This window comes from Erithacus rubecula (assembly GCF_903797595.1).
Source record: "Erithacus rubecula genome assembly, chromosome: 13".
Taxonomy (NCBI): domain Eukaryota; kingdom Metazoa; phylum Chordata; class Aves; order Passeriformes; family Muscicapidae; genus Erithacus; species Erithacus rubecula.
Genome location: NC_136665.1, coordinates 3137376 through 3160766, shown reverse-complemented (window position 1 = coordinate 3160766; position 23391 = coordinate 3137376). Strand labels below are relative to the sequence as shown.

Below are 23391 nucleotides of genomic sequence, written 5' to 3'. Positions count from 1 at the left end.
TTTTCACATCCACTGTATTCCAGATACACCTCACCACGAGCACTTGCATTTTGAATTAGGGATTCCTGAATGAATTTGAGAATCCAGAGGGAAGTTACATCACAATATAATGAGGTTATAGCAGGACAAGTTGTTATAGCAGGTAATAAAATTAATGTATCACACTGGCATTTTTCTGAATGTCATTGTTTTACAGTGACCCTGGAGTGATGTTAAAATGTCATAGCAACACCAGAGTGACCCATATTAGTCAGGAAAAATGATGGTTCACAGAAAAGAAAGATGTTCAGTCTTTTTGGAAGGATAAATCTCTTCCAGACAGAGATTTTTGGGTTATTCTGTGTTGTTCATCATAGCTGCTTCTCTCTGAAAAAAAAAAACAAAAACAAAAACAAAAACAAAAACAAAAACAAAAACAAAAGACATTAATCTACATGTCACCAGATATCAATCTTCCTGCTGGTAGGGAGATGATTCTTTAGGAAAAGTTAATATTTCTTTGTTTACTTCAGTTTTAGACCAGTCTCTTATCATCTATCTGACCTTCATTTTTTAAACCAGCTGCAATTGGTGATTTTCTGGGATAATTAATTATTAATGCTTGTTTAAAAGTTCCCCTTTTCCCTTTCTGTGGCCCTACTTGTTGCAAGAATTCAAATCTGGTAGGATGGCTGATTTGCAGCTTCAATCATTCCCTTTGTGTGCCCTCATCCCAGAGGGAGCCAATGTAGGAAATCCCATCTATTAGGAATCCCATTTCTGAAGTGAACTGGATTTTAAAGTGAAATTAAATATGAATTCTGAATACAGTCCTGCAGTCCTAATCCTGCAGAATGTGAGGTAAATGTTTAACTCCCATTGAAAATGATAATTTAGAGTCTTGTCTTAAACCAAATCAAAATCTGTTTTCAGTGCAAACTGCTTTTATTCCCATAAGGGGAGTTTAGCACTGGCTCAAGGGACACTTTTCTAATTCTTCTGAGATAAGAAAACTAAAATTATCAATAGTTTATTGTTCACACATTGGCCACTTGAAGTCTTGGCACAGGAATATTTTGTTTGGGGTGTACAACACTTTCAAGAAAGTTTGCAAATGAAGTGTTTATTTCTATTTTGAAAGAGAATTTAAAGTCTTCCTTGTCCTTCCTTCTCTCCTTCAGAAGGTCTGAGAACTGGTAGAAATTGCACAGTGTTCAGCCTTCTCCATTTTCTCTACTATACTTAGAATTTATTAGTCTGAAGCAGCAGACTAAAGTAATTCAAGGAATGGGTACATTTAGACTCAGAACCACTATTTTATAGATTTTTTTCACTAAGATTTGTTGTTACGGTTGGATGGAAATTTATTTTTACATTAAAAATGCCTGGCAGGAAAAAAAAAATGATAGAGGTTTCTTTGACTCGCTTTTTAAGCTGTGAAAATCAGCAAACCAATAGAATTCTAAGCAAGACAGAAAGGAGATCCTCTGTGACAAGTGAGAATTGCTTGGTTTTTCAGCCTAAGGAAAGTTACTTCCTTTTAAAGGACTGCCCAGCCATCACAATTTAAGGAAAAATAAATGGAAGAGACCAAATGTGGCAAATATTGTGTAAATAAATGTTTCTTGTTGTGAGGAGATGCTTCAGGTCTGCTGGAGCTGTGTGGAATTTTTACCTTGCTTTTAAAAACTCGTGGCTGCAGAGCTCTGATATCAAACTGATGCCTTAAGTTCTGAGTTTTCTGCTTGGGTGTGCTTTTCTGTTGTGCTTTAGAGTGATAAATGTGAAATAGTCTGATTCTAGCTATGGATTCAAGGACAGTTTCTTCAGAATCCAGGTCCTAAATATAAACAATGTGAGAAGAGGAGGGCAGGCCAGGCAGGAGAAGAGGAGGATGACACCTTACAATTTGAGATTATTAATTGGATGGTTACTCCTGCATGCAAATAGACTGAAGTCTATAAAAATGTGAAATCATATGACCAAGCTCTCTTTTACATTTATTTTGGAGCCACCAGGCAGGGCAGTGGCCACACTGTGGCACTGGTATTGCCAGGGTGTGGCCTTTCAGGGCCTTTCAATAAATCCCCATTTTATTTCCTCTAACTCTGTGTGATCTCTGTTCCAGCTCCTCAAGGCAACAAACCACACCCTGTAACTCAGGAATTGTGAAGTCAGAGAAATTAGAGAAATTCACCTTCCAATTTTCCTTCCTCTCTCCAGCCACCAGAAAAAGAGGGCGGGCTGCCTCGCCAGGTGGGCAACAAGACAGAGTGTGGCCTCCTGGGCTTTGTCCTGGATCTGAAGCAGGATTACGAGCCCGTCCGGAGCCTCATCCCCGAGGAGAAGCTCTACAAGGTTTACACCTTCAACTCGGTCAGGAAGTCCATGAGCACGGTGATCAAACTGCCCGACGGCAGCTTCCGCATGTACAGCAAGGGCGCCTCCGAGATCGTCCTCAAGAAGTAAGGGCACTGCTCCTCCAAAGTGCAAAAAATCCTGGCACAACCACTGGCAATTCTGGTGTTTTGTCTGTGCCAGAAATGTGCTCGTTTTTTAGTTGTTTTAAGCGCTTCTGGGAAATTGGAGGGTTTTTTCCTTGCCAAAGGGTCGCGTCTGCTTTTGGTAATTTATGAATGGGTTTGTTACGTTCAAGCCGTTTGGAAAATAAGCACTTTTCAGTTTCCCTGTAAGTTGTCAGCTCACTGATTATTGAGAAAATAAAGCATGAAGGGCTATTGGTGTCTGTGCAGTAAGTTACAAATCCTGATATTTTGATAGTGAATCTTCTAAAAATTTACAGCAGAAACTTGCAACCTGACGTCAGGAAAGGGAAGCATTGACTGAAGTGAGCTTATACAAGAAATACTTTGGCAGTCATGCAGATGCACATTTGATGCCTTTTTGGGCTACCTAAAAACAGAGGCCAGACAGAATTTCGGCAATAAAAGCAGTTCTATTTATTGAAGGCCCTTCAGGTACATTTAGGGCAGACAAAGCCCCCCAGGGGCTACACCCAAAATGGATGATGGATCATGGGTTTTTATACTTTTATAAGTTTGGTCATTTGCATATTGGGGTTAATCTCCCAATTACAGCTCCAGGTAATGAAGTCATTTACCCAAGTTTGCTCCCCCAATTCACTTTTGTTTCCATCTCTGGGGTCTGTGAGGTGTCCTTGATTGCCAGGCTGGAGAGGAATTGTTGTGTCTGAGCAGAATGGGAAAGCAGCAGCTGGCACTGAGTGTGGAGCTCAGAGTTACACACTAAAGAACTGCAGGATTACAAATACATGAAAATATAAAAGCTAAGACCCTAAGGCATCCCACTCAGATTTTATTCTTTTCCCTTGCCCAACCCAGGTGTTCCAGGATCCTCAACGCAGCTGGGGAACCTCGGATCTTCCGGCCCCGCGACAGGGATGAGATGGTGAAGAAGGTGATTGAGCCCATGGCCTGTGATGGGCTGAGAACCATCTGTGTGGCTTTCAGAGACTTCCCCAGCAGCCCTGAGCCCGACTGGGACAACGAGAATGACATCTTATCCGACCTGACCTGCATCTGTGTCGTTGGCATTGAGGACCCAGTAAGGCCAGAGGTATATCCAATTTTTATCTTATATAAAACTGGACATAACCAGAATGGTAGTTTTCCTACAAGTTTTATCTTTTTTTCTAATTACCTCAGTTAAAGAAGCTGAAAATCAGCTTTAGAAATGGGTTTTACTTGATAAAAGCCAAATAATTAAGGTGATAAAATTCAGCTATCAGTCAGCTGATATTTAAACAAAGGAATATAGGGCTTTTTGCACTGCAGGACTGACATGATCAGCAGAGGTTTTGTAATGCTCCCACGTTAAAGAATTTTCCTTTAAGCAGTGCAGTGATGTGCAACTCTGAAAGTAGGGAAGACAAGTGCAGTGATTAAAATTGTCGTGATTATAACAGCAGTTTCCAGAGAAACTGGAGCTTTGCCATTTATTGTAATGCTTGTCACTTTTCTTAAGATTGTACCTGGTGACTACTCAGGAAAACTTGTTTTTAATGTTGTATTTGAACAAGGAAAGGCTGCAGCTGTCATGGATATCACATTTACATGTATTGTACAAACATGTAAAACTTCAGCTCAACTCACCTAATTAAATCAGTAGTAGGTGTGCACATGGGAAGAACATCCCTGCTTCTACACTTGTAAATGATATTCCTACAAAAATAAAAAGGGTCGAGTTAGAGAACTCTGATCTATTTGGTGCTTGATAATTAATGGACAGTTATTAATAAAGGGTTTGAAAATGGTGACAGTAACTTTGGAACTAACATGACACAACCTCAACTGCACAACTGTGGCTTTCCTCAGAATGGATTTTATTGTTTTTTTCTATTTTTTTCTCAATATGAAGGTTAAAATATAAAGTAAATCTTGCTTAGGTGACAACTGGATGATAAACTCCTTATCTCCACAAAGAGCAGATAAACAGCATCCACTTTATCTGCCATCAGATGGTCTCTTGCTGCTAATCAATCTGTCCCCATGCCTGACATTGCAAAGCTTTCAAAATGTTGGAAAATGTCCTTTAGAAGTTGTGTCTGCAGTGCTCTTTTAATGCTCCAGCTCACATATATGGAAATTTTGCAGAAAATATTTTACAGAAAATATTTTTCAGAAAATATAGATATTTTCAGAAATAATTTGTCGGTGGCCACTGGAACTGTGAATCAATCCTCTCACAAATGAAATCATGATCCACGTTAAAAAACAGCTTTAAATCAGGTTCCATGTGGTGTGGCAGACTGAGGGATTGGGGAGCAGTGGGATTTGCTGTTATTATGGAAAATAGCTGCAAACTCTCCTTTCATGTGATTATTAGGAGGATGTTTTGTAAGAAAACTGCTCTTATCTTGCAGGGAATAATTTTTTGGGAGCTTGAGGTAAAAGTGAATAATTCTGCTAAAAATAGAAGGCAAATCTGACATGTGTGCAAAGAATCAAAGAGATGAAGGCAGGAAAATATCTTATTTCTAAATAAACACTTAAATATTGTATTGAATTTCTTGTAGGTTAACACCAGAACATGCAGGAACATTTCTACTTTAGTGCAAGACACACAATAAAATATTTGTAATTTCAGGATTTTAGCAAATTTTGGACATATGGGTTTTTTGTTTTATTCCACCTTGTCCCTTTTGAGTGTTTCAGAGTAGCAATAACATCATGAAAATATTTAAACCAATCTTTAAATTATTACTACTCTGCACATTCCAAGATGCAGTACCATGGGGGAAAGAAATTAACCAATAAACCCTGAGCCAGGAGAAAAATATAAAGTTCAGAAAACTCTCAAGGTTTGGAAAATCTGACTTGGTTGCAGTATCATAATGTGCATATGTGAAATCCCCATTGCTGATGTAAATAGCAAGATGCTGAGCAGTTACAGGCAATATTTTGCCAAAATGGAATCTTCTCATTAAATTGACTCCCCACTGGAGTTTATGCATTTTCAAAGTGCTTTCTGTAGGGAAAAAAAAGTACAAAAATCTGAAATTCTTACTGAAAGTGCATTTTTATCAATATTCTCAGTATTCATGGCTGTCAGGAGTTATTCAGATGGAGGGGTAGATCAGATAATTCCAATTAAAAAATGTCCCCATCCTGGCAGCCTTTAGCTTCCTTTGAGGAACATTCCTGTGTTTCCTGGGGGAGGCTCAGGATTCTCCTTTTCCCTGAGGTGGTGTTGGGCTGTCCCATGGATGCTGGGCAGGGAGCTCCTGTCCATCCAAGGAGTGATTCCACATGGGACTGCCAGCTTTGGAGGAGTCCTTCCTCCCTCCTGCTTCCAGGGATATTCTTGGGATACTCAGGGAGCTTTCTGGAACTCACCTCTCCCCCATACACTAAAAAAAAAAAAACAATTGGAACGAATTATTTAGCACTGATGTCCAACAACTGTCCAGTTTTCTCTGGAATGCCCACCACCCATGGCTTTTCCATATTCCCAGGTTAATTCAGACATCAGCTTAGTCACCAGCAGCTGCTGGGTTTAGCAGGCACTGAACTACTTGCTTGATATTTATATTTTGTGGGTGTGCTTTTTTATTTTTCTTTGATAAATACACAGGAAGAGAGCAAGCAGAGTGATGCCCTTCTCCTGCAGAGATCCTCTGTTGATCCTGACACTCTTTCTGGCTTGATTTTAATGAGCCTGAACTGGCTCACACTGATTTGCCAAAAAACGCCTCCAGTCTGTTATTTCTGGGAGATGAACGTAAATCCCTTCCAAATATCTCCTGTTTATTTGTCACCTGATTGGGACAGATATTCCTGCACTGGATACCTTGTGCATGCGTGCTTGCACTGGAAGTTTTGCTTTGCAGAGGGAAAAGGAACCAAAAGATTGTGAAATGTGTACGTAAGCTCTGCAAAACTGATGGAAAATATCTGCTTCCTCTGCCCACTCAGTCTGCCAACACTCTTTCTCCCTTACAGCAATGAAAAAAATATGAACAATATTTTAACTGTAATTACTGTACACACTATTAAATCAGATACCACCCACCAGCTGTCCAGAAAATGACAGGAGAGGAAAACAGAATGGTTTCTGCAGTTAGATGTGAGTTTGAGACGTGTTTGCAACTGGGGCTGTCCTCCCCTGACCTTGTTTAATAGGATGACACTTCATGGGAATAACCCTTTTTTGCTGCTTGCACTGTAATTTATTTTTCTCCTTCATGGTCCATCCACTGGGCTGGTTTTCCAGATTTCCATCTATATCTGTCCTGTCCTAGGCACGAGGGTCACCACAGCTCCAGTGGGTACCTAAAGCATTTCCAATTGACAAATGGGATTTAGGCAGGATTGTTAATGTGGAAACTGGGGAGATCAGGGGTCATTTGCTTAAGGAACAGATTTAACCTGATCACACATTCCCCTGTAGAAACCAATTTCACATCAGTAAAAGCCTTCAGGTATAAATAATTTTTCCAGGGTGTACGATTTGTGGGGAAAATATTCACAGTTAGAGGTGAGGAAATGGGAAGACAAGTCCCTGAATTCTGCCCCTTGATTTTGTGATCTGTGGTGACAGAGTCCTGCAAGCAGCAGGTCCTGTGGACACACTCTGAGGGTGGAGGGAATTTCCTGGGAATCCTGGGGAAAGTGATGCTCTGGTCCTCACTAAGGCATTGGTTTAGGGAGGCAATTTGGAGAAAAGGAACTCCACAAACTGCCTCTAATAAATAGATCACACACATGGTGTGAAATTACTCCAGGTTGGGGGAGCTGTTATCTGTGGTGTGGTGTAGGGGTTTAGGGTTTTCACTGGAGACCCAGAGCCTTCCTGACCCCAGGAAATCCCTCAAAGCCCAAGATCTGCCACTCTGGCTCAGGGGAAACCATGAATGTCCTCAGCAGTGTCCCCTGCTTGGGGCTACAGAGGAAATGAAAATATCTATAATGTTGGAGATTGTGTCTCCTTTTCTCAACTTTTTCTGCACTAATGGATGAGATGAACCCACTCAAATTGGCATTGAGTTCCACAACACATTTATATCTGTGCTGGAGGCTGTGGTCAGCAAGGTGCACCGAATACAGACAGTAATATCCATTTTGATCCCTTTTCTTAAGTAGTTGTGAGTTTTTAAAGTTTTTTTTTTTTAATAATTGTGCACTGCCATGTTCAGAGTAGGGCAGTTCATTTCCCTGTAGCTCTGTGAAGGGCTTCAGCCTTCATGATGGATCCTGGGGTGCTCTAGACTCTTGTGGGTAAAAATGAAATTTAAAGAAGTAGGGCTGTGTTGGACAACAACATCCAGGCTGTTCTGTACATGTTTAACATATTCCTTATTTTCCCACTTTAAATAATATTGCTATTTTTCTCTTGAAGAAATAATACTTTCATAACAATAACACAAAATAATGCCAAAACGTGATGAGACTGAATTATTTGTTTAGTGATATTTACTTAGAAATTATCATTGGTTAAGATGTAATTTAAGAGAACAGAATTTTTTCCCCATCTGAAATTGAACTATAGACATGGAACTATAGACTTCAATTACAGAAGTAACTGTATTAAAACAGCTTTCTTTAATTATTAGGAATCATTTTTTTCTTTTAATTCCTGAAATCTTTCCTGGACTTTTTTTTTTTTTTTTTAATAAGATATGTATGATGCTAAATCAGAATGGAGCCCCTACATGAATCTCACAGCCCCTACTGCACCCTGAATTCTCTCTCCCTGATACATTTCCTGTGAAGCAGAAGTTTATCTCATGCATAAGAGAAAAGGCATAAAGTCAGGTTTCATTTTTATGGTTTTGAAACCCTTAAAATACTAATTTAAACTTCCTGCATTTAGGAATTCCCCCTGAACTAAGTAGTGCTAAATCACAATAACTATTTAAGTCTTGTTGAAAGGAAAGTTTGGATTTGAAGTAAAATCATTTTCTGCACAAAATGTTTGTATTCTCCCTTCATATTTACACATGTTGAGTAGTTATGCTCAAGTTTGCTAAAAGTCAGTAAAGCTGCAGAGCACTCATTTTTATTCAAGCCAGGAGAAAAGTTTTGGAACTAAAAGATATTTGAATCTTTTCAAGATTCAACAAAGAAATTTTTGATCTAAAAGATACTTTTGGTGCTTCTTGATACAAGGTTTGCTTCGCCTGTGGAGTTACCCAACTCCACAGCAGTCAAGCAATGGAAAATCCTTCTGATTCCTCTTTCTGCTCCAGGCACTTCTTAGCCTGAAACTTTTTTGAATGAGAACACCTGCCTTGTGTTTTAACTCTGATCCAGGAATTCTCTTTGCCTTTGCCTTGCTTCTGTGATGCTTTGAGTGGCTCCCTAAAAACAGAGGCCAGACAAAATTGAGAGAATAAAGTGGGCAGGGGCTGCACACAAGGGGCACAATGACCACGAGTTTTTCATACAATTATAAGTTTGACCCATTCACATATGAGGGGTGAATCCTCCAATTACAGCTGCAGGAAAATAAGGCATTTACCCCCAGTTTGCTGCCCCCCAAATTCACTTTTGTTTATATTTTTTTGAGGCCTGAGGCAGTGAGGTATCCTTCATTCCCAGGCCTAGAGAGGAATTGTGTTGTCTGAATAAAGTGCGAAGTAACGAACGGAGTTTAGAGTTACGTATGTAGGATGCATAATGGGATTTTTAGAATGGGATCTGACAAACACAAAAGCTAAACTGCCAGGGCATGCCCTGCAGGTGCCAGAAGCCATCAGGAAGTGCCAGCGGGCCGGGATCACTGTGCGCATGGTCACCGGGGACAACATCAACACGGCGCGCGCCATCGCCATCAAATGCGGCATCATCCACCCCGGAGAGGACTTCCTGTGCCTCGAGGGCAAGGAGTTCAACAGGAGGATCCGAAACGAGAAGGGAGAGGTGAGTGAAACCCACTGAGAACACAGAAATGCTCTCCCACACTGCTGTGTGCCTCGGACTGCTTGGAAAAATTCCTTCTTCTTCCTCCTGCTGAATTTTTGCGGTTCGAATCTTCTTTCTCCCACTAAATTTTTGCAATTTGAAACAGCAGTGAAATTCCACCTCTTTACCCTTCCAGGATCAATTTAGTGCTGGCCTAATTCTGCAGTTTTTAGAGCCACTGCACTGCTCCACAAGAAATCAAAACTGAGCCCATTAAATGGGTTGATGGTAAGGAGGAGAAGGAACTCAACAGCGATTTTGCTCCTGAAAATGCAATCTGCTATGAGAACCAGCTCCTCTCATTTCTTTAATTTATTCCACTTCTTCTAATGTACTCACAGCAATGATTTACATTTAAAAAAAATCTATCCCTTGGAAGATTTTTAACTCCTTATCAAAGATGGAGCTCACACACAGTTCTAGAAAAATCTGTGCTGGCTCTTGAGTCCATCATAAATGATTAATCCTGGAAGTATTAATAAAAGCAACAGGTTTGGCTTTGTTCCTATTGCTACAAAAGAAAATCTTGCCATTACTGGTGCTAAATGAAGGATTTGGGTTCTCATGGAGTAAAACAACAAACTTGTAAACAGGTTGGATCAGCTTTGAGAAACTCCACTATCCTTTGCCTAGGGTGATGGTTCTGGGTGGAATTATCCAAAAGATGATAAGAAAGGCTGGTTAGGCACTGTGAAAAATTTACCTGTGTTAGCCAGCAGTTGAGCCCTGTTAGTGCTGGTCTTGTCTTCCCTTGCATCATCAATGGCTGCTGGAATTCTTCTGTGCTTTTGGAGAAAAGCTGCATGTTTAAGCAATGAGGGGAATTTCCTGACACAGTAACATCAATTCTGCTCATCACAGGCCGGTGGTTTTACTGTTTGGATTCTTTTTTGTGCTTCCTCCCCTGCAGATTGAACAGGAGAGGATTGACAAGATCTGGCCAAAGCTCCGGGTGCTTGCTCGCTCTTCCCCCACGGACAAACACACTCTGGTGAAAGGTGGGTGCCAACTGCTTCTGTGGGGGTGGAAATCAGTGATAAAGGTGCTGGAGAACATCATCTGCTCTGATTTCACTGTTACAAATCCACCTGAGCTGCCATCTGAACTGCACATCCCCACAACACACAAGGAAGTTTTCTTGCACTCTTGTGTTTGTGTTCTACCTCAGCATTGACATGGAAAATAATAGGAAACTCCTTGGCAGGAATAAGAGAAATACCAATAAGATGCCTGGCAAGTGGATTTAGGCAATCTCATATTTGCATTGTGATTTCTCATTGGAATGGGGCTTGAGCTGGGAAGGGAAATGTGCATTTGCTGAGCAGAAAGAAAATATTGCTGGGAAACAAGATATAAACAAGAAGGGACATAGTTTTTTAGGGTTTTTTTGTCTTTGCCTGCACTGCTTTATGAAGGAAACAAGAGAAATCTCATTCAGAGTGAATCCACTCACTCCAGTGCATCTCTTCTCCTATAATTATATTAAAGAGTATTCCAAAAGAAAAAAAACCTTTTCCTGTCACAGCAGCAGTTATTGGGATGGTGGAACTAGGAGCTGCCCAGTGGAGATGGGGATTTTCAGCCAATTCCATTTTTCCTATAGTCTCATCTAATTGTGTGATTTGCATTGGCTTCCTTTAGATTGCTGTATTTTTAGAACCTCTGCCATAGGAACTGCACCATACAAACTCCATTCTCTCACCACGCTGTCTGCAGATGGAATGCTCCCAGCAAAGAGGGATTAGTTTGCATTTTTCTTCTTTCTTTTGATGACTTGACATCTTACTCAGTTGACTTGGAGGCTCACACTTACTGGCTGATGAAATCAGGCAGTTTCTGAGCAGGAATAACCTCATTTTTGGCCATGCCCAGGTGGAAGCCCCATCAGCAGATTGCTGTTTCTTGACTTCCTGATGAAGAAAGAGCTGAAATATTTTGCTAAGGCCCTGGAAATCCTGGAGAGCCCCTTTTAGCAATTCTTGGAGCTAAAGTTCAGACTCAGATCTAGCTGATCACTTACCTGTTTGGCTGGTTGGCTACTCCAATAATAATCCACATTTAGGGAGGAGATCCTTTAGGCTTAGTTTCTGTAATTCCATACATGGCTGATTACAAAGGCTTTTGAGCATCATGCAATTTTTAAAAATGCCTGTATGACTTTAGAGCAGAAGTTCCATTGTGAATTTGAAGATTGGATCCCTTGGGTCCTTTGATCTTGAGACAGTGGAAACATGGATCATTCCAGAGAACTCTGGCATGGTGCTGGATGGGGCAGCTGGAGACAGAATGCATCATCTCCATCCCACCCTTTTGTATTTGTCTTACAATGTGCACAGATTATTAGTATGGCAGCACCTGTGTGTAATTAATAAATAATATACATTTCTGGGGGAGGTGTGCTCCAAAATAGTTTTCCAGCTGGGGTTTGTTCAGGATTGGAAAGGTCTGGAGAGTGTTTTTATCTCCATGGGTCAGTGTTAGACCTGCACAAGCTGAAATGCCCTCACCAGGGCATCTCAAATCCTGTGCTCCAGCCCTTGCTCAGCCCAAAAGCTGATTTATTTCAGAAACACAACAATTTGTGTTTCATTAGGTGGATTAACCAAGTCCCCTGGGAGTGCTTGTCTGAATCATTCAGGATTTTCCCTCAAGAGGAGACGGAAACGTTTGCCAGGGAAATTGAAATCAATAGAGAGCTGGAGAAAAAAGGAACAACAATTTGTTGATGGTTTGTAGCACGTGCACTTTGACAGCCCAAAAGTTATTTGCTCCTACTGAATGTCACATGCAAGTACCAAAATTATTGTTTTAAAAATGTGACAAGGTCGAGAGAGCAATTAAGTGTCTTAACAAAGTTCAAGAACAAATCTGTGGAAATCATGATGGAATTTTTTGGCTGGTAATACTCCAAGGGCCATTAAAAGTTACAAGAAACTATTTAAATGTTCACTAGTTTTGGGCCTCTTGTTAAAATGTTATGTTTTTCTCAGACACTTGAGGGATTGAGAGGATTTTCTCCCCTTTGATGTATTCTATCTGCTCTAGGCTAAAAACACACATCAGAAAATAAACTTTTTTTTTTATATTTAATTTTTAATGACATACAGCTGCTGGAGGGAATCTTTTTTTTCTCCTTAACATAGCACAATCCCACCCAGCAAAAGGATCATTTTTATTTTTCACTTTTGTTTTCACTGCTGCTCAGGGACCAGAGAAAGGGATGTTTCAGCATTTCAGCCTGGGTAGACACTTGCAGTCAAATATTTATGGCTTTGAAGTAGAGGTAGATTGGAAAAACACCCATCAGAGTGGTTTATCATCACAAACTGCTTCAGTGAAACCAAAATCTCAGTCCCACTGAAATACAACCTGGGGTGGGTTTTAAGACACTTGGAATTATTGCATATTTTTAACTCTATTTCAAGATATATTTCAAGATATAACAAGTAAAACCATGTCTTATTTATACTAATGTGAGGATACAGTGCTATTGCTGAAATAAATCAAAATTGTCAGTTTATCATTTAAAAGCACTGTGGGAAACAACTGTTTAACACTGATTGGAAATATCATCAGAAGGTACAGAAGAGATCAAATACTCAGTTTATCTATTAAAGAAGTGGTTCCTTCCAATGTATTTAAATTAGACTGGATTTTTGGGGAGGATATTAAAAACAACTATTCTCATGTAGGGCTAATATATTATCAAACAGAAAGGGAACTTAAGAAAGAAAAGATTTTTAATAGTTACCCTTAATTACTAAAATATTTCAACTATTATTGCACGGCATGGTAGTGTGTTCCTAACCTCATTAATATAGAAAGGCATGAGATGGGTAGAATAATAAAAATACAGAACATTGTATTAATTGATATCCTGAACTTTGGGGAGGAATTTCACATTCCCAGTGCAGTCTGTAAGAACATTTTTATATTAACCTTTAAACTTCTATCCAGGCAGGTACCCAAGCATGTGACTGAAATAAACTTGAGCTTTCTCCTTCAGACAGACTTTGCAAATTGTTATTACATTAAGAGGGAGCTTCCATTATTAAAAAACTTACTTGAAGAAGATGTATTTATGAAAATACATGGCTGTACCCATGTTTAGCTTGTCAGAGAAACACAAATCTGTGTGATCCTGTGGGAGGATCAGCTTCTCTACCTCTCCAACCCTGAACTGGGCTTCAGCTCTGAAATCTGAATCTGAAAATGTTTAACTAGAGCATCATTTGTGCTGTGACAAAGGGAGAACCTGGGGCTGCCTGGGGTGGGTTTGAGCTGAGCCACGGGTGCAGAAGAGACATTGTTGGTTGATATTCCCTAAGTTTTTATCCTGAGTGGGTTTGATTTACTGCTTGCTTAGTGTTAAACAGGAGGAAGGTGGGAGATGTAGGATATATTTCAGTTTTGTATCTGGTATTTTGTACTTTTTATTAGCAGGCTTTAGAGCCCTTCTTGACAGCTCTGCATGGTTGTTTTAAATCTGATCTTTGCCCTCATCTGACATAAGCTGCTTGTTCTGAGAAACTTGTGTCTTACCCAAGCTGCAGGACAAATTCCTGCCCAAATTTCCTGCCCAAATTCTTGCCCCATCAGCTGGATCCCTGTATGGAGCACCATCATGTTCTGCTCTAGGTGTGCTCCCAGGGCAGTGGAATGAAATTCTTTCTGGCAGAAGAAAGTCATGGCAAACCAGCCCAACATGAGGGAAGAGCCAGTGAAAGAGCAAAGGCTCTTTTGGCAGGAAGCTTTGCTCAGAGTAGAATTCCCTGTGAAAACCTGTTTTTATTAGAATTCTGTATGCAAGTGTTCAAGTGGAGCAAACCTGTATAGCTGGAAGAAATTTCCTGGTTGATAAAGATGATTAATTAACACTGGAGCTTTTTTCCAGCCACTTGGACTGAGTGCAAAGGCCAGGGAATGTTCTCTGTGCTGGCAGCCTGTCAGCTCATGCCCTCAGTCACATTTTCCCTGATCCCACCAGAGGCTGATCCCCACAGCTCAGGACTCAGAGCCCTTCCTGGGCATCCCTCTTCTCTTTGGTCTCCTCACACCATGAATTTTGTCTGTGCACATTTCTCAGTACTGAAGAAAATTCTTGGGGTGAAACCTTATCACAGAATATTAAAACCAAACCTGAATGTGTTTGGAAGGAGGCACCTGCTGAAAGGAAGGCAAACATTCAGCAGTGTGAGGAACCAGGAGGAGGAACAGATTAAAAAGAGAAGGCAGAAATCAGGGAGTGTCAGTAGAGCTGTGATAAATCTTCTGAATCCCAAATAATTGCTGCTGCTCCATGCTAGAATTTTTTCTGATGTGCAGACAGGAGTTTTGCAAAGTTCTTCTTCAATCCATCATGTTCTTCAATCCATCCCCAGAATTCCACATCTTTCCTGTGGCAGTCCCAGTGGGCCCTGCAGGGAGGTCTGATGGTACCTGAGCCTTTCTATGTCTGGTTTTCTATGGCTGCATTCAGGTCTGTGCTCTGGACACTGCTGGCTCATCCTGCCTGCACAGTTGGGTGGTGTTTTGGGATAAAAGTGTCTCCTAAACCTTGTGAATGACTTGACAGCACACAGGGACTGGCTGAGGGAGGGCACAGTCATCAGCACAGTCACTGCTTATATCCATTTGTCTCCAGCAGGAGATCCTTTGTTTGAGCCTCTTCAACTTGATTTGCTCCCACTTGGAACCCAGTTGTGAGCAGATATTATCAACCTCTTTGGGGCAGTTAATACCTTAATGAACCAGATATTTTAATGACTTTTTTTTTTTTTCAGAAGCTTAAACTATTAATTTAACATCAAAGGATGCGTTAATAACAAGACCAAGTAAAGGCTTTTAACAGTAGTGACAGATGATGTTCCTGTTTATTTAGTAATTCCAAAGGCAAATCACCTCAACAAACTGAAAGCTCTAATTGTAAGATCTTATCAGAGTAATTGCCATTTTTCTGAGATCATCCCATCAGTGGAAAGTGAATAAGGCTTTTTTTTTTTCTCATTTTCATAAGTCTGAAAAATACAGGGCACTAACTGCTTGCACAGGGCACTGCAATCTTCTGGTGCCTGATAAGCCTGAACCTTGCCAAGAGGCAGCTATTGCTCTGTAATCTGCAATTTCCTATTTCTCCTTGGTTATCTGATATGGAAGGGATGGTTTTTTTCAGAGCAGAGTGAAAGCTTTTTTCACTGGGTAGGTTTGGATAATTGTTTTTGGAGGTAACAACTTTGTGCAAAATGTGTTAGCAAAAGGAATTCTGTCATTTTCCTCCCCTAAATTATCAGTATGGAAAGGTGTTCTTGTACCCTATAAACAATCCTGTGTTCTGGACTCAAAGGAACCCTACATGGAAATAGGAACATGAATTGTGAATTATCTTCATCCTATAAAAACCTGGGCTGTCTCTGAAAAATTCCTTATTGTTTTCCTGACTTTCCCTATCTGCATTAGTGGAAAATAATTCCCTGCAGCCTCACTGTGTGGAAAACTTGATTCACTAAGTGAAATTTCATTTCTCTCAAATGATCTCAAACTGAAAGTAGAAATTATTTTATTATATCTATTTATTAAAATGCTTGATTCCAGAATTTAAAGAATTAGTTTGTATCTCCTTAATCGTTTTTTGGCAGAATTGAACATGGCTGCTAAAATTTTCCAGCTAAATAAAATCCATCAATGACTTTTGTTCTATTTAGGTTAAGAAGGCCTCTTAGTAAAGCTGATATCACAGCTGGGTCCCAGCTTAGGAAAGTCCTAAACATGAACTTGAGTTTTTAGGAAATCCTTCCCATCGATGTTTGATCAGTGCTGGGCTGTGACACAAAACTTTAAATAGCAGGAATCTGCCAAAAGGACATAATGAGCTGCTCTTGTGCCCTTTGAAGCTTGTGCAGGCTTTGCTGATGTGTTGATGATGCAGGATCAGAACTTTCCATGTCAGTTCTAATGGTGATGTTCAGTAGTGGGTGATGGTGATTCCACAGCTTTCATCATTATCTTCCTTAGAGATCTGCCTGTTTAATCTCTGTAAACCACTGTGGTGTTACCCAATCTGTATTACACAGGCCCTGCTTTTTTACAGGGTTGTTTTATCTTGCTAATTATTGCCCTTAAATATCTGTAAACACACACCCATCTTTACATTTTTTTGCAGGCATTATTGACAGCACACAGGTGGAACAGAGGCAGGTGGTGGCTGTGACTGGGGATGGAACCAACGATGGACCAGCACTTAAAAAAGCTGATGTTGGCTTTGCAATGGTATAATCTTTATGTTTGTGCTATTATGAATTTGCTGTAAGGGCTTTTCCATTCATTAAATGTGAAGTTGCTTAGTTTTTACTTGTCAGTGCAGGAATGTAATGGTGGGAATGAGTTATGTTGGCTCAGAATCCTTTAATTCACTTGGATTCACTGGCATTGCTTGTTTTGATATTTCTTCAGGATTTTGTCTAATTAGTTATTGGTTTTATGCAGAATCCTGTGCCCATACAGAAAGATGAACCTTTTCTTCACAACACTGGAGTTCCCTTTTGCTGTGATAAAATCCACCACTTCTTGGAAAGTCTTCCATGTGTACTCTGACTATATATAAAGACACATAATTCTCATTTTTGTTACCAATTCTATTCATGGATAATAAAAAAATCATCAATGACAAAACTAACTCAGATGATCAGTCTTTAAGCTGATAAAACACAGAGAGCCATCACCACATGAATTCCTCTGCTCTCTATCAATTCCCTTTTCTGCCAAATTCAACCCAAAACCAGGTCGAATTAGCGAAATTCCAGGAAAAAAGCTGTGGGCTTTGACTGTGAAGATTTGTGCTTCCCAGCATGGAATCTCATCCCCAACCCCTTTCCCCAGGGCATTGCTGGGACAGATGTGGCCAAGGAGGCCTCAGACATCATCCTGACAGACGACAACTTCAGCAGCATCGTCAAGGCTGTGATGTGGGGCCGCAATGTCTACGACAGCATCTCCAAGTTCCTGCAGTTCCAGCTCACTGTCAACATCGTGGCCGTCATCGTGGCCTTCACTGGTGCCTGCATCACCCAGGTGAGCCATTCCTGCCGGGATCCTGCCCAAATCCGGCCAAAATCCTGCTGGGATCTGGTAGAAATCCTGCCAGGTTGCTGCTGGGATCCTGCCAGGATCCTCCTGAAATCTTGTTCAGATCCTACCAGAATCCTGCTGCAATCTTGCTAAATCCTGACAGGATCCTGTCAAAATCCTGCCGGGATCCTGCTGAAATCTTGCTGGGATCCTGCCAGGATCCTGCTGAAATCTTGCTCAGATCCTGCTGGGATCCTGTCAAGGTTCTGCCAGGATCCTGCAGAAGTCTTGCTGTGATCTTGTCAGGATCCTCTGGAAATCCTGCTGGGATCCTGCTGAAATCCTGCCAGGATCCTCCTGAAATCTTGGTCAGATCCTGCCAGGATCCTGTCAAAAACCTGCCAGCATCCTCCTGAAATCTTGTTGGGATCCTGCCGGGTTCCTGTTGAAGTCCTGTCAGGATCCTGTCAAAATCCTGTCAAAATCCTGCCAGGAGCCTGCTGAAATGATGCTGGAATCCTGCCAGGATCCTTTGGAAATCCTGCTGGGATCCTGCTGAAATCATGATGGGATCCTGCTGGGTTCCTAGTGAAATCTTGTTGGGATCTTGCTTGGATCCTGCTGGAATCCTTCCAGGATCCTGCTGAAATCTTGATGGGATTCTGCCTCAATCCCATCACTCCCATGGCTGGGGCCTTGGATTTGTCTCCTGCTTGGCAGCACCAGGTAAACTGATGCCTGTTCCTTGTGGGTAGCCAGGCTGAACGGATAGTGCAGGAGGGAATTTTCCCAATGGCTTGCAGCTGTCCTGATTTGCAAGGAGTGGAAAAATCTGTGTCTGCCCAATCCTCTGTATCAGGGGGATATAGAGGAGTGGGTTAGCTGGTCATTAGATACAGGCATTTTTGTTTATGAAAGGAGTAAGAGTTGCTTGAAAAAAGTTTGTTAAGAGAAGAAGGCACGTAGAGTTTGCAACTAAGAGATGTTGGTGATACTAGCTGTGTCCATCTTGACATCACTGCAACACTTCCTTGGTCCTAAAATTAAGAGGTAGACAACAGTTAAGAGTTTTTACCTTGGGATTTAATCAATAAGGATTTTTATAGTGTAACTCCTCACCAGGGTGGAGCTCACTGAAATGCACACACATGATAAATCATGTTTACAATTTTATTCACCTTGCAAATTAGCATGTCTAACAAAGATCCCCCAGTGAGAAACTGGAATGAATAGTGTGGTATCTTTTTATCTTGAAGTATTTTTTTCCTGGATGGGTTTAGTCTATAGGATGTATTTTAGGGGGGACCTTGGTTTTTCAAGATGGTGTAAAAGGCTTTCTGGACTCTAACTGCAAGGCCTTTAGGATGCTTGGTTTTCTGGCTTAACAGAATATCAGCATTATCTTAAATTATCAGAATTAAGGAATTACAGGCATGCATGCTAAGGACACTCAGAATACATAAAAGATATGAAAAAAAAGGCAAAAAAAATTTGTCATGGCACCAAAACCTTTGGAAATTCTCCTGAGCATTCCAAGGGTCAGGCTGCTGAGGGTTAAAGAGCTGCTGACATCAGGCTGGATTAATCTGACTTTTTTTCCAAAGGAACTTGCTTTTAGGAGCTTTTTTGCTTCCCTCAGTGTTTTCATCCCTGAGCCTGTGATGGTCAAACAGAAAACACCATAGACTGGGAAAGGAGCAGGATATATCAATTTACCTTTTCCTCAGAATACTGCACTAATAAGTACATACTTTTTATGCATTATTGGAATGAGGTTATTTTCAAGACAGCAGTGCTGGCATGTAGAAGTAAACCCATTCATTTGACTGATAAAATTATTTTGTTGCTTTCAGGTAGTTATTTTTAATTCCAGATGCAGATGACAAACCAATAAAATGGCACACAGAGTTAGACTTAGACCTCTCTTTCTTCCACTCCATTAATCCCTCATTGCAATCCTGGTGCACGTGCAACATGTCCAGGTCATTTGCAAGAAGCATATCTCAAAGCAAATGTGTTTTCTCAAATTATAAATTTTTTGGGGGGTAATAAAACTATTTTTTTTCTTCTAGAGAGCAAACAGGATATATGCAGTACAGTGTAAGGTTTTTGTTTTAATGAGAAAATAACAAAATGTGGTTTTTAGTGCTGTCAGTCCCTAAAATAATGTATATTTTAGATGCTGCAGACAGGTGCTGTCACAAAATGCCTCCCTGGATTGGGATGCAGGGTGGGAAAGCTGATGCTCCCCTCATGGTGCATCACCCAGATGCCCAGACCTGTTTCAGCAGGTACATTTCAGCCCAGGCACACCTGAGCAAAGCAATGAATAAGTCATCAGCTCTGCTCCAGGCTAGACTTACACTGGAATCATGGAATTGATCCTTGCAACCAGAAACCCAGGTGCCTTAACAAACCCACGAGGTCAAACTTCTGCTGCTGATGGAGGCCCCTGTCACCACTCAGCCCGTGCTGGTGGACAAAATTTGTGGTGTTGCAGGGAATTTGGATTAATTTCCCTTTGGAAATATTTGCCAGGATATTGAGAAAATGCCCAGCTGTGAAATGATTGGTACTGGTAACACAGGAATAAGGACTGAACCTCTGGGAGGCTTTTACAGGTGGTACAAAACCAGCCAGAACAGGGTGGTGACAGCACCATCACTGGAACTGATTTTGTTGACAATCAGTGTCTGGCTATAAACATTTTTTTAAGGTGAAATTTCTTGGTCAATATCCAGCATTTCTTCAGTTTTTTTTGTGAAAACACAAAGAGGAAACTCATTCTATTTGTTAACCAAATATTTTATTTTTTTTTTTATCCCTGAAGAGGTTAAACCTTGCTGGATCAGTGCTATGACTATTTTAAATCCAGCCTAAGTGGATGTGAAGTGCATTATCAGTCCAAGCATATTCCCCTGTTTAATTCTGGAGCTTTTTTCATCCTTTGAATCATTCCTTTGGCTTCTGGAAGGGTTTGGATCAGGCCCAGTGCATTTCTCTTGCCCCAGGGGTCTGTGACACCATCCCTGGTGTCCCTGCTCACAGGTTTCAGTGGACACCTGGAACTCCTGGGTTGCCTTGAAACAGATTCTGGCACAATTCCTTAATTTGGCAGTGAAGATGCAAACCCAAAGGAAAGGTGTGGGAGCAGCTGAAGTGGAAATGGAAGCAGGAAGGAGCAGTTCTGCCCTTTGCCTCTGTTTACACTCAGTGTGAATAATCTCGAGCTGCTCCCAGTTCTGTCTCATTCAAGAAGGATTTTGCCTCACAAATGCACATTATTGTGTTAGGCTTTGACTCCAGCCAGCCAAAGGACATTCTGTTTGGCTTGAAAGCTTTGCTAAAAATTGCACTTGGGAACATGCTGTACCCTCTGGTTGCTATGAAAATAGCTCCAGCACAAAGTGCAGGACTTTACCAAAAAAATCTTGCCTAGAACAGCCTAGGTGCACACATGTACATCCCAACCTGCAGAACTGTGCACAGGTCTGACTGACAGATTTTGACTGAAATGTTTTGGTCCTTAACAAACAAAACCAGCTTAAATCTACATATATATATATATATATATATTTCTATATTATTTATTTATGTCTTAAATCTATACTTGTTTCCTAAAGGCAGCACAGCTGGCTGTGACCTTCAAAATGAGCATGAAGGAAGTCCACACTGCATTGAGTTTTGCTTTGATTTAAGTGGTCAGTTTGGCTTTCTCTGACACACAGAATATAGCTCCAGTCCATCATTATCATTCAGATTAATGAACATTACATAGGCTGTTCTCTTGGTGATGTTTCACATCTAGAATGAGAAAAATTCTCTGTAGGTAACAACATTTGTTCTGTTCTTTCTCATGCCACCTTTCAAATAATCTATCTGAAACCAGCACACTGGGATGCTTCAGGATGAAGCTGCCTTTACACTCACTTACTCTTTTTGGTTTGTGCATAAAGGTAGTACAAAGAGAATAAAATCTTTGCTTGGACTATCTTTTTTTTTAACACTTGGCTTGTGTTTTGCAACTTAATGGGTTTAATTTTATTCAGTCTTGATCGTGCCATTGCTCTGGTGCACATGTAAATATGAGGATGTGGTCATCTCCCTGCAGGACTCCAAGTGAAACCACAGCAATTCTGTGTTAATGAATTAATGAATGACTGTGTGAGTGTGGTGGGAGTGAAGCCAGCCCTCCTAGGGGCACCCAGAGAGTGCACTGCCCACCCAGGAGATGATTTGTTTGGTCCAGAGCACCTTGGGAGGCCCATGGTGAGGTTTAAGATAATCATTAGGCAGAACCTGAGACCATTATTGCCTTTTTAATAATCTGCTGCTTTTTTTCTCAAATAGATTAATGAAGTGAGGGTCCTTGCCAATGGCACTTCAGAGACCTGCTCTTTAGTTTAACTCTGTTAATTTTAAGCAAATACAATTTTATTTTTCATCTTCCCAATGCCTGCTTCAGGAAGATGCTGCTGTTGGAGAATATCTCCCATATCTCTCTTTTCTCCTGCTTTGCTGTTTCAGTAGACAGTGATGTGTGCAAAGTGTCTGTGACCCTCTGTGCTGCTCCAGTGCCAGACAAAGCTCGTGCAGGAGAAACTGGGCTGTCAAAGAGCCTGTAATGCACAGGACCAAAGCAAATGGTTGTTTCTCTTGTCTCCCCTGGCTCCCTGCACCAAGTCATGTTAAGGTGACAGCAATCATATTCTGAATTACAGATCCAGTGTCACCTGCTGACAGGCTGAGCACAGCCACCCCTCCAAGGGATCTCACTTACACAGGGCCCTGTTTCAGTTTACAGCAGCTCTGTCTGTAAGCCACCAGAGCTGAATTTTCAGCTAATAATGGATTGTGAGTCTGTGATTACATAAGGAGCTCTGAGATCTGGGTCATGCAGGAAAGCAGAGCTTGGGGAGGTCCCTGGTGGGAAGGTGACTCAGGAGCCCTCAGTTGGGGTGCAGGGCTGGTTTTAGCTCAGTGTCTGTGTGTGCACAGACCCTGGAGGAATTCACACCTCTGGTTACTCCCAGAGAGGATTGTGTGCCTCAGTGCAGCTGAGCTGGGCTCATTCACCTTATTTTGAATTAATCTAATCCAGTTCCCTCTTGCTGCCTTCCCCCTGGTGCCCACTGCACACTTTTATTTTGATCAGGGTGTGGTGCTCTGACCAGTTTGTGCAGAATTGTCCTTCCCCTTCTGCAGCCCCTGCCTCAGCTCAAACCCATCGCTTGTTTTTCCAGTGGATTTATGAGTTACAAACTTTTATATTCTGACTTCATTTTCTGCATAACAGTTTTGCAGAGCCCCTGATTGATGCAGTGAGGGTGGTTCTTTGGAGCTGTGCCCAGGATCCTTGTGAGTTTGTGAGTCACTGCTCCACATCTCGGGGTGCCCTATAGAGCTCTGGATGGGCTCACCCTGTCCCAGCAAACCCACAGCACCCAGAAGATGTCAGAGAGATGCTCAATGATCTGGCTAGGATTAAAATGAAGATTTTAAAATGCAGCTCAGTCAAATGGAAACAGTTTTTTTGTTTTTTTTTTTTTTACTGGAGCAATGAAGCAAGTGGGTTTCTCTCTGTGCCAGGTTTGGTCTGTAGCTCCAACTCTTGAGGCAATTTAACTCTTCAGAAAGGTTGCACTGAAGAAAGGGAGGAAGGACAAAGGCTGTGTTTTAACATTTTACATTCAAATTTGTATGCTTGCACTTTGAGAGAGACTTAATGTTTTAGCAGACATTAGGAGCTGAAAACAGTGACTCCATAGGACATTATGTTTGGAAAATTGAATGTTAATTAAAAGGCACTGTAGCAATGAACTGCTGCATGAATCACTGATTGTTTTTACAGGTCTTGCTCAAAAAAATGAGGATGATCTATACTTACACGTATAAGGCAGTAATT

At 41.1% G+C, this 23391-nt stretch overlaps 1 protein-coding gene across 38 annotated transcripts in view; it reads left to right on the top strand.

The window, feature by feature from the left end:
* The window catches only part of ATP2B2 (ATPase plasma membrane Ca2+ transporting 2), a 378523-nt gene that overhangs the window by 325404 nt on the left and 29728 nt on the right, over positions 1–23391 (top strand). For all 38 annotated transcript variants that reach the window (XM_079316715.1, XM_079316719.1, XM_079316749.1 and 35 more), the window contains 6 exons: positions 2203–2444; positions 3342–3576; positions 9201–9380; positions 10333–10420; positions 16582–16688; positions 17298–17489. In XM_079316715.1, the coding sequence (XP_079172841.1) occupies positions 2203–2444; positions 3342–3576; positions 9201–9380; positions 10333–10420; positions 16582–16688; positions 17298–17489 (1044 nt within the window). The remainder of the gene's footprint in view (positions 1–2202; positions 2445–3341; positions 3577–9200; positions 9381–10332; positions 10421–16581; positions 16689–17297; positions 17490–23391) is intronic.